The sequence below is a fragment of the Branchiostoma belcheri genome, unplaced genomic scaffold, assembly GCF_001625305.1.
Source record: "Branchiostoma belcheri isolate BF01 breed outbred unplaced genomic scaffold, Haploidv18h27 scaffold16, whole genome shotgun sequence".
NCBI classification, from domain to species: Eukaryota; Metazoa; Chordata; class Leptocardii; order Amphioxiformes; family Branchiostomatidae; genus Branchiostoma; species Branchiostoma belcheri.
In genome coordinates this window covers 1,336,425-1,346,957 of record NW_017803046.1, presented here as the reverse complement: position 1 = coordinate 1,346,957, position 10,533 = coordinate 1,336,425, and the positions used below count along the sequence as shown (strand labels likewise).

General features: G+C 38.3%; 2 protein-coding genes across 4 annotated transcripts in view; one reads left to right on the top strand and one right to left on the bottom strand.

Moving 5' to 3' along the window:
- Positions 1 to 80: 80 nt before the first annotated feature.
- LOC109465971 (intraflagellar transport protein 52 homolog) lies at positions 81 to 7,643 on the bottom strand. Of its 2 annotated transcripts, XM_019763476.1 has the most exons (15): positions 7,583 to 7,616; positions 6,526 to 6,760; positions 5,030 to 5,157; positions 4,531 to 4,748; positions 4,153 to 4,228; positions 3,942 to 4,007; positions 3,592 to 3,718; positions 3,316 to 3,402; positions 2,875 to 2,943; positions 2,548 to 2,625; positions 2,224 to 2,300; positions 1,966 to 2,053; positions 1,653 to 1,761; positions 1,294 to 1,439; positions 81 to 899 (listed from the first exon to the last, which is right to left on the bottom strand). In XM_019763476.1, the coding sequence occupies exons 2-15, from the start codon at positions 6,616 to 6,618 to the stop codon at positions 846 to 848; spliced, it is 1,416 nt and encodes a 471-aa protein (XP_019619035.1). In that variant the 5' UTR covers positions 6,619 to 6,760; positions 7,583 to 7,616; the 3' UTR covers positions 81 to 845. The 2 variants fall into 2 exon arrangements, with proteins under 2 accessions (XP_019619035.1, XP_019619036.1); XM_019763477.1 differs by lacking the exon at positions 6,526 to 6,760 and having other exon boundaries at positions 84 to 899; positions 7,583 to 7,643.
- A 367-nt stretch (positions 7,644 to 8,010) lies between these two features.
- LOC109465970 (serine/threonine-protein kinase Sgk3-like) overlaps positions 8,011 to 10,533 on the top strand; it is a 15,004-nt gene continuing 12,481 nt past the window's right edge. The window contains exons 1-3 of one of the 2 annotated variants that reach the window (XM_019763474.1): positions 8,011 to 8,098; positions 9,670 to 9,880; positions 10,304 to 10,387. In XM_019763474.1, the coding sequence (XP_019619033.1) occupies positions 9,812 to 9,880; positions 10,304 to 10,387 (153 nt within the window). In that variant the 5' untranslated portion in view covers positions 8,011 to 8,098; positions 9,670 to 9,811. The remainder of the gene's footprint in view (positions 8,099 to 9,669; positions 9,881 to 10,303; positions 10,388 to 10,533) is intronic. The other variant, XM_019763473.1, reaches the window with a different exon arrangement.

Below are 10,533 nucleotides of genomic sequence, written 5' to 3'. Positions count from 1 at the left end.
CAAGAAAAAAAAACTGCAATGAAAGTGTTTTAAAGCTAAATGTTTAATTCTTTACTACCTACAATAGCTTTACACACAGTTTATACAACATATTTCATTTACACATTTTCTGAGCCACCGTATAGCAGAAAAGCTGCTAACATAATGGATGAGAACTTCCCAGATCAGTTAGCAGTACAAGTGTAATTTTGAATAAACTAAGAAACTTCTACCTTACACAAAGCTGTCACACCAAATGCAGTAAATTAATTGAATACATATATAATGGCAGATATACATGTAAATGAAGGTGACTTTGATAGTGACAAAATCTTTGGGAATGAAAATTTTGCCGAATGTTTTGAAGAATCTTACAAATAATATCTTTGTCTAATTTAGGGTGTTCCATGAATGGGCAATTAAGTACAAAATATTATACATAGCTTTCATTTATGAATAGGTTGGAAATCTTAGTACCCCCACTCCAAAGTCCAGTGATATAAAACTTTGATAGACATAAATGCATGCTAAATGAACAAAAGTAAAGAAAATGAACAAACTGCATTGCATTTAATGTACAGTGAACACAATGTGCCACATAGATTGTGATCACATTTTCATCATCTACTAGTATATGTAGATCTAGCAGGTAGTTTCTTCATTTCAAAGAAAAAAAAACTTAGGATATTTTACAAATTTAGAAGAAGTGCAACCAACTTTGCTTAGATACAGCTGACAATTGAAAATATCTTACATCTAGATTTGCTTTATACAGCAGTTTTACTTCTTACATACAGTACTAGTGCACTGATACTGCGATAGTTGTTTCTGCCAATTGTGAATGTTGGAACCATGCAAATCTGTGGTTAGTCTGTCATCATCGGCCCATGTGCCCTGGTGTCCACATCCATGTCATGATCCTACATGGAACAACAGAGGTACATATGTAAGTTGAATGTGACCACTGGATCAAATTAACTAGTATACACTTTTGGACAGGTAATATGTTGGTGTCCCTATTTCCATTTCAGTGCCTTCTGCCATGTTGGTGTCCCTATTTCCATTTCAGTGCCTTCTGCCATGTTGGTGTCCCTATTTGCATTTCAGTGCCCTCTGCCATGTTGGTGTCCCTATTTGCATTTTAGTGAATCATAGCTTAAGTGTTATCAGATATTTACAAATGTTTGGACTCTCTCAAATAACCAGTATTATATATATACAGCCCAAAGAAGAGAATAGCAGAAGAGCACTTTTAAGTTTCCAGTAGAATAAAAAAAAAATGCTCAATTGTACAAATTGCAGCCTTCAACCCACCTGGTTGAGTTTCTTGAACTCCACGACTTGTGTGAAGACATGCTCCAGGATGTGCTTGGCATCCCTGCTGTCCAAGGGAAGCTTGGGACTAACTCCTAGTATGTCCCCACATTCACGCACATAGTACTCCAGGTCATCGTCAGTACCTGGAAAAAAAACAAGGTTTTACCATGCCATTATAGTCCCTGCTGCAGAAGGTTAAGAATATTATTTACATGTACTAACACTCATGCAAAATGTTGCAACAAGGTTGGCCATGACCATTCAAACAAAATAGTCCCATTCTGCATCGTGCAAACATTTTCTTACGTACGCCAAAAGACATATCTGTCAATAGCTCAAATTTAAGTTACACCTACATTTGTTGGTAAGTTGGGCAAGTCGGGCTTTCTCAGAAGAGAAAGCCTCATCCAGGTCAAACAGGTCCAATGATGGGGCAGGCAGCTCCCGGAATGCTGGTGGAAAAACCTGTGTAAACAACAAATGCAACATTCATCATCCTGATTTGAGTATAAGGATACACCCCTGTGGTGTTGCCAAAAATGTGTCAGAAAAAGATGGTGCCTAGCGGGTGATTTTCATTGACAGAAGTATGAAACAGTGTAGTACAGTAATTGTAATAGTAGTAGTGAAGTAATTATAAACTGTTGAGCCCTACATTGTTGTACTTACCGCAGGTTGCAGTGGAGGGAGGGGGGTCTCAAACTGGGGGGTGATGAGAGTTAAAGGCTCGTGTTTCACATTCAACGTCTCATAAGCCCTGAAAAATAAAGTACCAAAAACTTAGTCTGGTCTTATACATGTGCATGTACAGTTTGTACATTGTATTATACAAAACCAGTGTGGTACACAAAGTTTAGAAGTTTTGCAAACAATGAAAAAGGGCCAAAACTCTTGTATCATAATGCTAAAGACAGCCTGGCTACTTACTTGATGACTTTTGGAACGACACTGGTGTCCAGCTTGTATATCCCAGCATCAAACAGTTGGGTGAAGTCACGTGGGATCTGTTGGCAAGAAAGTAACATACAATGAATTTACTTACATTGTAACACAGAAAAGATACATTTTCCTGTATTCTAACCCAAAGTCAATCAATGAGATCTATTAACTTTTTAAAATCGTGCATAAGAATATGTAAAGCTCCAACAGCACTAATAACATGAGTGTTTTAACATCATAACATGATCAACACATCAGGGGACAACATTTACACTAAGAAAGTTTCAAGTTATTACAGTAGAACACACCCACCTCTTCACTCTCCTGCAGACAGACTCTCAGCCTCTCTGACAGTCTGGCCGTGTCAGGTAACATGTTGTAATCTGCAACCTGTGGGACATGGGTAGGATATACAGTTCACTACATATGACAAACACATTGTATTATCATGGCATACTGCAATGTCCTAGAAGTTGTTCCAATGTACACCAAATATGATTTCCCCAGACTTGTCTAGAGTGAATATATACAATGTACATGTATACTAGTATTCTATTCATCACTTTAACATCATAATGGTTAGGAAAAAACATGCCAGCCTGGTAAGAGTACATAAAAAACATTAACATGAGAACTTACCTCTGGGTCCTCAGCATCAATGGCATTCAGCTTGATGTTGTCTGTGGTGAGCCATTGGAACAACACATCCTGAGAGAACATTTACAAGTTTACAGTTACGAGAGTCATTGTTGGGGCTGCCTGGTACATTCATGTACAGAAGTTTTTTATACTAGTATGATCATAGATCCTACCAGCTTGAATCTGAGTAAGCATGATATTCCATGGGACTTGTACATATTTTTTATTTGTCCTGATTCCACAGGTTGAAAAAGAAGTTTTAGACTGTTGAGTTCTTGCTTGTGTATTTGTTTTCTAATATTTCTAACATTGACTTAATATGCCATTAATTTATTTCACATTAAAACAAAGCTCATCAGCTGACCATGCATGATTATGGATGACAAACAAGGCATTGTTAAAATCACCACAATTATGTCCAAAAGGAATGGATCTACTTACCTGTATCTTACTGTTTTCTTCTTTGTCAATATACTGATCACTGAACATGTGTACTGAGCCCACCACTGCAAGCTTTCCTCTCGAGTACTGCAAAAGAAAGACACATGTTGAGTGCTTAAGAATGCATGATAGGACACTTCATGAGGCGATAGTACAATCTAAAATTCTTTCTAATATGTTTTTCCTTCTAGATTAAAATTCTGTTTTTTTGCTACATCACATATAGTAAATTTAAGCAGGAATAGCTAGAAAACTTCTCCTCCTTCCAAACCTTACCTTGGACTGATGCAGTGCCAGGATGGGTCTGTTGAGTGGGAAACAGACTGTTCCTGTGGACAGGGCTGGCACTGCTGGTTTAGCAACATTCAGGGTCGCTCCGTACGGGTACACAAACGTTAAACCCCTGAAACATGCAAAGCAAAAGTCAACAAACTAAAAAAACTTATGCCACGGTAGCTGTTTTGTTTTACAAGTGTCAATTCTAGGAACTCCAACATAGTCCACAGCTACAAACAGCAACTACAGTCAGCAACCACATATATAGGCAGCTGGTAGAAGTAGGTTTATAACAAAACATCATTTCTATAGGTAGTATAAGAGAAGTACATATATATGACAATACTTACTGTGATACATTGGAGTCTTCTCCCCCTGATCCAGGCACTGCCTTCCCTGCTGCTCGACTGATCTCTCTGAAATTAAAAGCCATAATACTATTTTAGATATATGGTACAGGGTGACATGTTGAAATTGTAGTGACACCTGTAGCTTTTTCAAGTTAACACAGGGGAATTCAGGAGCTTCAAATTCAATGGTACCTATTGTATGCAGTTTTACCTGTTGAGGACTCCATTTGATATCAAGGCCTCCTTTGGATGATGGTACTTGTAGTAGTGATTTCTCACCACAGCATCTACAAATATAAATAAACACAGCTATCCTTTGCTGTCAAAACACAACTTTATACAAACAAAACAAAACAGGGCTGTTCCATTTAAAAGTAGGTATAATATATCAAATAAAACTTTCCTTCAGAGACAGCAGCATGTTTTAGCTTCTCCCCCTTCATTGATGCCATTGCTAGTCAGTTTGTTGTGAGTTAAAAGTCACAAGATAGTTACAGCAAAATTTTAGCTTTCTTAGCTTCATGCCAGATTTATCGTCTGAGAACAACTTGATAATCAATCAGAATAACAAATGTTTATTGATACTTACCATTGTTGACCATGATGCCATAATCTTCCAACAAGAAGTTGATGTTGGTGTCTGTCTTGGTCTCTCCGCCCTCCCCCATCATGACCAGAACACTGCCCCCTGACTCAATATATCTCTTGATACTGTCAAACTCGGCCGCGGTGAACTTTTCCCTGGGTCCTCCCAGTATGAAGACCCTGGCCTGCCCTATCTTCTCTTCTGTAATCTCATCCCTGTGTCTGTTGGAGGGAATATTATCATAACTTTATCATTGAGGTACCATGCATATGCATGGAGAAGAATTTTGCTGGTATGAGACCTGCAAAGTATTACCATAAGGGTACCATAGAAAAGATTTTGCTGGTATGAGACCAACCCAAAACTCAAAAACACAGGGATACTAAAAGAAAGATTTTGCTGCTATGAGACCACCCAAAAATAAAAACCACAAGGTTTTTGCTGGTATGAGACCCACATGAATAGTCCACTCTGTACTAACAGGTGGATTTTTTGTACATACGTGGTGATTTTCCACGAAGATCGCAGCTTCCTGTTCAGGCTTTTGAAGCCGTTAGCTGGAGTAAACACCTCTCTCTTGGCAGCGTCAAACAATATAGTTGTTTTTTGGCCTTTTTCATCCATGGCTCCCTGAAAATGAAGAAAAAAAAACAGTGATTAAAGCTAAAGCAAAGTTTTGTCAAGATGGGGTTCCATCCTAACATCATAATGTATCTTTCACCATGAAGTTTATCCATACTGTTTGTTGGTCTCCAACTCCTTTAGTGGTGTGCCTAAGAGCTTTATTGGTGTGTTTGTAGGTAGGTTTGTATTACAGGTGTAGCAGGACAGAATAGACCCTAGGGCACAATGTACCCATGTACATTCTGGCCAGAGGTACATTTTGATCTGATACACCTGTAACAATAACTACACTGAATTTGTTTATCTAGTTGCTGCTTAACTGGGCGTAGGACACATAAAATTCCAAAACATTTTCTGGTCTTTACAAGGCTATATCAATGGCATGTGCCAGGATATACTATATTGAGGGGGCAGATTTCTATCTCAGCCCAAACAGTTGAATGTCATGTCTGTTACCAACAGAGTTAGACACCAAACCAACAACTTGATGACCACTTTTTTTGTTGTGCAGGGCTCACAGCAATGCTTGGTTAGCACAAACAAATAAAAATAAATAAACAAATACCAAAAAACCAATGTAATAAATAATAATAAACCATACTGATAAGCAGAGTGAGAAATTCCTAAAAAAACATTGCTCCAACGGAGGTTAGTTGTAGCATGAACCAAAACCTTAAAACAAAAAGAAACCAAAGAACTTTAAAACAGTCACAAATGCAGGCAAATGTCCATACCAGTCACAATGCCACCTACACAATGGAGAACAACATTGATATTAGAGAGAAAACATTTATGTTAGAGTCCAAACACCCATCCGGTAAGCACGCTGCAGGCAAGACTTCTAAAGCAACCAAAATGACTGTGGACGCCATAATTATAAACTTACTCAGTCACTGCAACTTTTTAACAACTTTTGCTCCAATCTAAGGCCTAGAAAAAATGTTATATTTCCTTTTTCAGTCCTGAAAAACTTAGGGTCTGTAGGTAGGGATTATCATTTTTTTTCACTTTGGCGATCTGTACTGATCCAACTTATACAATACAGTTTAACAAAGTAAAACTTGCATGAGGACACTTTGAACATATTTTCAATGTCAATGTTGGAAAACCGATAGCACAATGTTTCATCACTCAGGTGTCGGATCTTGGAGGTACATGTAGAAAAGATTGATCAGGTCGAAAAATTTATGTCCCTTGCAGGGATCCACAAAAAAAGCTAGGGTCGGCAGTTTTTTTCTTAAGGGATCAGGAAACAGGAAAGATAACTTTTTTCCGTAGACCTAACAGAGAATTTACAGTACATTGTACAGTACTTGGACTTTGAAGTCATGTTGGTTGCTACAGTCTTGTTTCTGTGTTGCTGGGCTGACCAACCTGAGGCTGTGGTGCACTGTTGTACAACTGGACCTTTTCTAGCTCATCCCAGTTCAATCCTGCTCCTACTTTCTGTCTCAAACCCGCTGACATGGTTCTCTTCTAATCATCTAAATATTTCCTTTTTTTTCTAATAATGACTGTTTCTGTCAATTTTCCCCTTAACTTCTTGCTCTGAGTCTGAATCTCTGATGACTAAATAAAGAACTCCTGGTCATAAAATGCTGACTGTAACCTGTGAAGGAAAATGTATAGAGTCTTATAAAACACACTCACAACTTTTTTTCTGAACACAAAGGGATAATAGTTATAGAGATAGTCTTGCCAGAGAAATGTGACTCTGACAGTTAGTATCTTCTTCTCGTGTGCGCTAAGTTAGTACACATGTATTTAGGAAAAATGCTTAAATCATGGAGTTAAAATACAGATTAAATTAAGTGTAATTGTCGTCATGCATAATTTACCCGTTGGTGTCTCTTTATATCTTGACATATAAATACCACACAGAAAACCTTCTCCCACCATGTTAACAACAGGAGAGGCATATGACATGATCTTGTAAAATTTTACAAATTTACGTAAGAATGGAATATAGAAAGTCTAGGTCTTCTTTAAAAGTTCATCCTCTGTATCAGCAAGGAGCTTTCTCCTTGGTATCAGTGTGTGGTTGCTGTAACCAAGGACGTTCTGTGGTATAAAGGTGGTATCCATTTCGGTTATCACATTTTGACTCCGTCAACGAATGACAATTTCGAAGGTTTGTTGTAACGTGCCTGTAATACTTTAAGGGGAGAATTGCCGTGTATTTTATAGTTATCGTGGCTGCTAATAATACTATCCCCATGGAAACGACGCCAAAACTACGTATGGGCAATGGTGAGCCAGTTTCGGTGGCTCTGGATTCTTACTATTTCTGCGTATATCGACAACCCACACAAAATCAAAGCAAACACTGATGAACACAGAATCCTTATGTACTTAAGGGTGATGAATAGGACAAACAATAGGCTACCAACGACTAGAAAATGCAGGTTTTGTCGGACAGCACAGTTCTTACCTCAGGAGTCGGCGCCATTTTCTCTCAAATATGTGAGCAGAGCATGATGGGAAAATAGATTCCTAGGTTAATTTTTTGGGGAAAGTTTTGAAATATTTGAAAAAAATCAATTCTGCTATATCTTATCATAAAGTGTCTGTATTTACTTAAATAAAACGTTTTTGACATCAGGAATTGTTTTTACTGACTTGACAGATTTGTTGCTGTAAAACTAGCAGATGTTTTGTTTACCCGCACCTGGTCAAACATTGGTTTACTAAACAGATAAATAAGTGGAAATACCAAACAAAGTTATGCTACTTTTAGCTTTAAAAGAGAAACATAATTTGCAAAGATAGGTTATTGCTGTCAAAATGGGTATTTTCTGGAAACAAAATGACTAGTTCCCGTAATAGTCTAGTGGTGATGAATAGTCTGCTAGCTTTCTCTGGACCTGTGACCCGTGAACCTTGTACCGTATGGTTACGCCGACAAGTTTTTCTTTTCGTCCTCATCATCGATCTTACAAATTGAAATGTAAGTGTTTCTCTTGCGTTTGTGATCGTTTGCTACAAGTAGAAGTTATCAGGCGGCTTGTTCGTCCCAGTATCGAACTGTAAAAGATGTTGACGTGTCCTGAAATGTTGGGATTTTAAAGTGACTTCCTTGTCATGTCAAAGCCGGTCGGATGGGGGTGGGGTTGGATTAGATTTGTGACAGTCCAAAGGGCAACTAAAACTTGCTTTCTCATAAGTCGCTATTAAAAACTTGACCATAGAAATGCATGTACATTATAAATGTAGGCAACCTGTTGAATTTCAGCTTCATTCTGGGGTAGATTTTGCAAGTACGAAATAATTTTCAGAAGCAGCTGTTTTTGTTTAACCTTGCGTAAAGGAAATACGATAAGGTTTTGGGTAAACAATGATACACAAATTATGATTTGTAAAGTGAGATTTTCTACGGTGTTAGAAATATGACGTTCTGGCATTAATTTCTTAGAACTGAAGTAACAGTAACAAGTTGTTAGGCTATGTTGTTCAGGTAAGGTGTCATAAAGTCTACTCTACTCATTATGTGTGTAATTTTGTACAATTGATATTTCTACAGGCGAAAATCAGTATTTGTATTAAAGCTGCATTATGTAGTTTTTTGGCCGTCTAACCTTAAAACAAAAAGTCGATTTTCTGGTCATTTCTTTACATTGCTAGTTGAATAAACCCTACCGTGTTACACTGCACCATTCAGTTCATGGACGCGAGACAATATTTTTGCGATACGAGCGGTTAGAAAACTGAGAAATCGCACGCGCGCGCCTGGGTGTTCGCCATGTTTGTTTACTTCCGAACATGTCCGAGTACTCCCGAGTCTGCCCGAGCCGGCCCGAAGATTTGTCACGTGGTCTAACGCGGGGGCGGGACATTCGATTCTGACAGCCGGTTTTCGGCTTTGGTTCTCGGGTTTGTTTTGATCGCGTTATATTCCTTCGGTTACTGCTATACCAACAACACCCGCTTTTGGAACTTGTCCTTCTACTTCCTTTTCCTGGCGGAACTGGTCAGCAAACTTCTTCTACCTCCACGGTTCACCCGATCTCGATCGCCCTCCATTCCCGCTATTTTGTTTCAGAGGGCTAGCTAGTCATGACGTCACGCGGCTGGAACTCACCGAACATTTCCGACCGAAAACCGTTGTTTGTTTTGGTTCCAGCGGTGGCATCAACTCGGTGCCACCGGGAACTGAGCGCGCATCAAGCGGACTGTTTTTGCGCTAACAAAATAGGCCGGAAACGTAATATAATGACGCAAATGTGTTGAAAAGTGATAGTAAATGATGATAAAACCAAGATTTGTTAGATTCAGAATATTTGAATTTTTTGCACAAAAACTACATAATGCAGCTTTAATACTGTAAATAACGTTATACTCTAGACAGTCCTATCTCCCAAGGCACTACCACTGACATATGTTTTCACGCAACCATTAGTCAAAGACTGTTTGTCACATTATTTTGTATAATAAAGACTCCTTGAAATGTGATGATTAAGTTGCTTTGAGAAATTGATTGAGCATTTAACAAAACAAAAGATCTTTTTTTTCACACATCAGGTCTTCACGGATCCATCATATGATGTGTACCCGACGCTGATTGAGTCATTAGCGCCACCTGGAGGATTGCAGCAGAAAGACATCAGAGGACCCTGGTCAGAGATAGATGTTGTATAGCGTGACAACAGTATAGACCATCGCCATGGCAGACAAGCTCCAGGCAGAGATCACACAGGCAGAGGACACATGGCAGAAGAACAAGAGATACACAGTATGTAACAATAAAATAAATGTAATTATAAATAAAGATTATAAGACAAAATAAAGACATCTAGATTAAGGATTCTGGAGCTGACTGCATGTTTTAAAAGGATAATCCATAACCTTCACCCAACATCACTGATAATCATATATAAATTAAATTATTTTCAAAGACAATAGATTGTTGACTCTCATGGTTGCAGAATTGACAACTTTTGCAGCTGTGAAGTAATGCAAATATTTTCAGTGACCAAAAAAAGAGAAGATAATGATTTCTTGCTTGTAGACCACGTTGGAAAAAGAACCAGTTCAACAGAAAGTGAGCAAAAATAGGTGTACCAAAAGGGTACTGATTTGTGTTGTACCCTGAGTGGTTGTTTAGTGTCAACGTGTCGTGATTTTAATATATACATTTCCCAAAACTTTTCTTCAGGTGTACAAAGTTGTGGTGACTGTTGGTGGGAAAAGCTGGTTCATCTTCAGAAGGTACACAGAGTTCGAGAAATTACACCAAATGGTAAGGGGGCTATTATTGTCTTACAAGTTACATACAGTAAATTGCATTTTTTTCTCATCACATCCACAAACCAAAGGTCTGTCTCCCATGTGCTACAACTATATTGTTACTTTCAATTAGTCTTTGCTTCAAAAATACTGGAAACT

What these genes read in the sequence shown, in the direction of transcription:
- LOC109465971 (XM_019763476.1), bottom strand. Translation starts at nt 6,618, where the DNA reads ATGTCAGCGGGTTTGAGACAGAAAGTAGGAGCAGGATTGAACTGGGAT. An exon ending in TGGCATCATGGTCAACAATG is followed by an intron (nt 4,229 to 4,530) that starts GTAAGTATCAAT and finishes TTATATTTGTAG; the next exon opens with ATGCTGTGGTGAGAAATCAC. An exon ending in TCCCTCCACTGCAACCTGCG is followed by an intron (nt 1,762 to 1,965) that starts GTAAGTACAACA and finishes TTGTTTACACAG; the next exon opens with GTTTTTCCACCAGCATTCCG.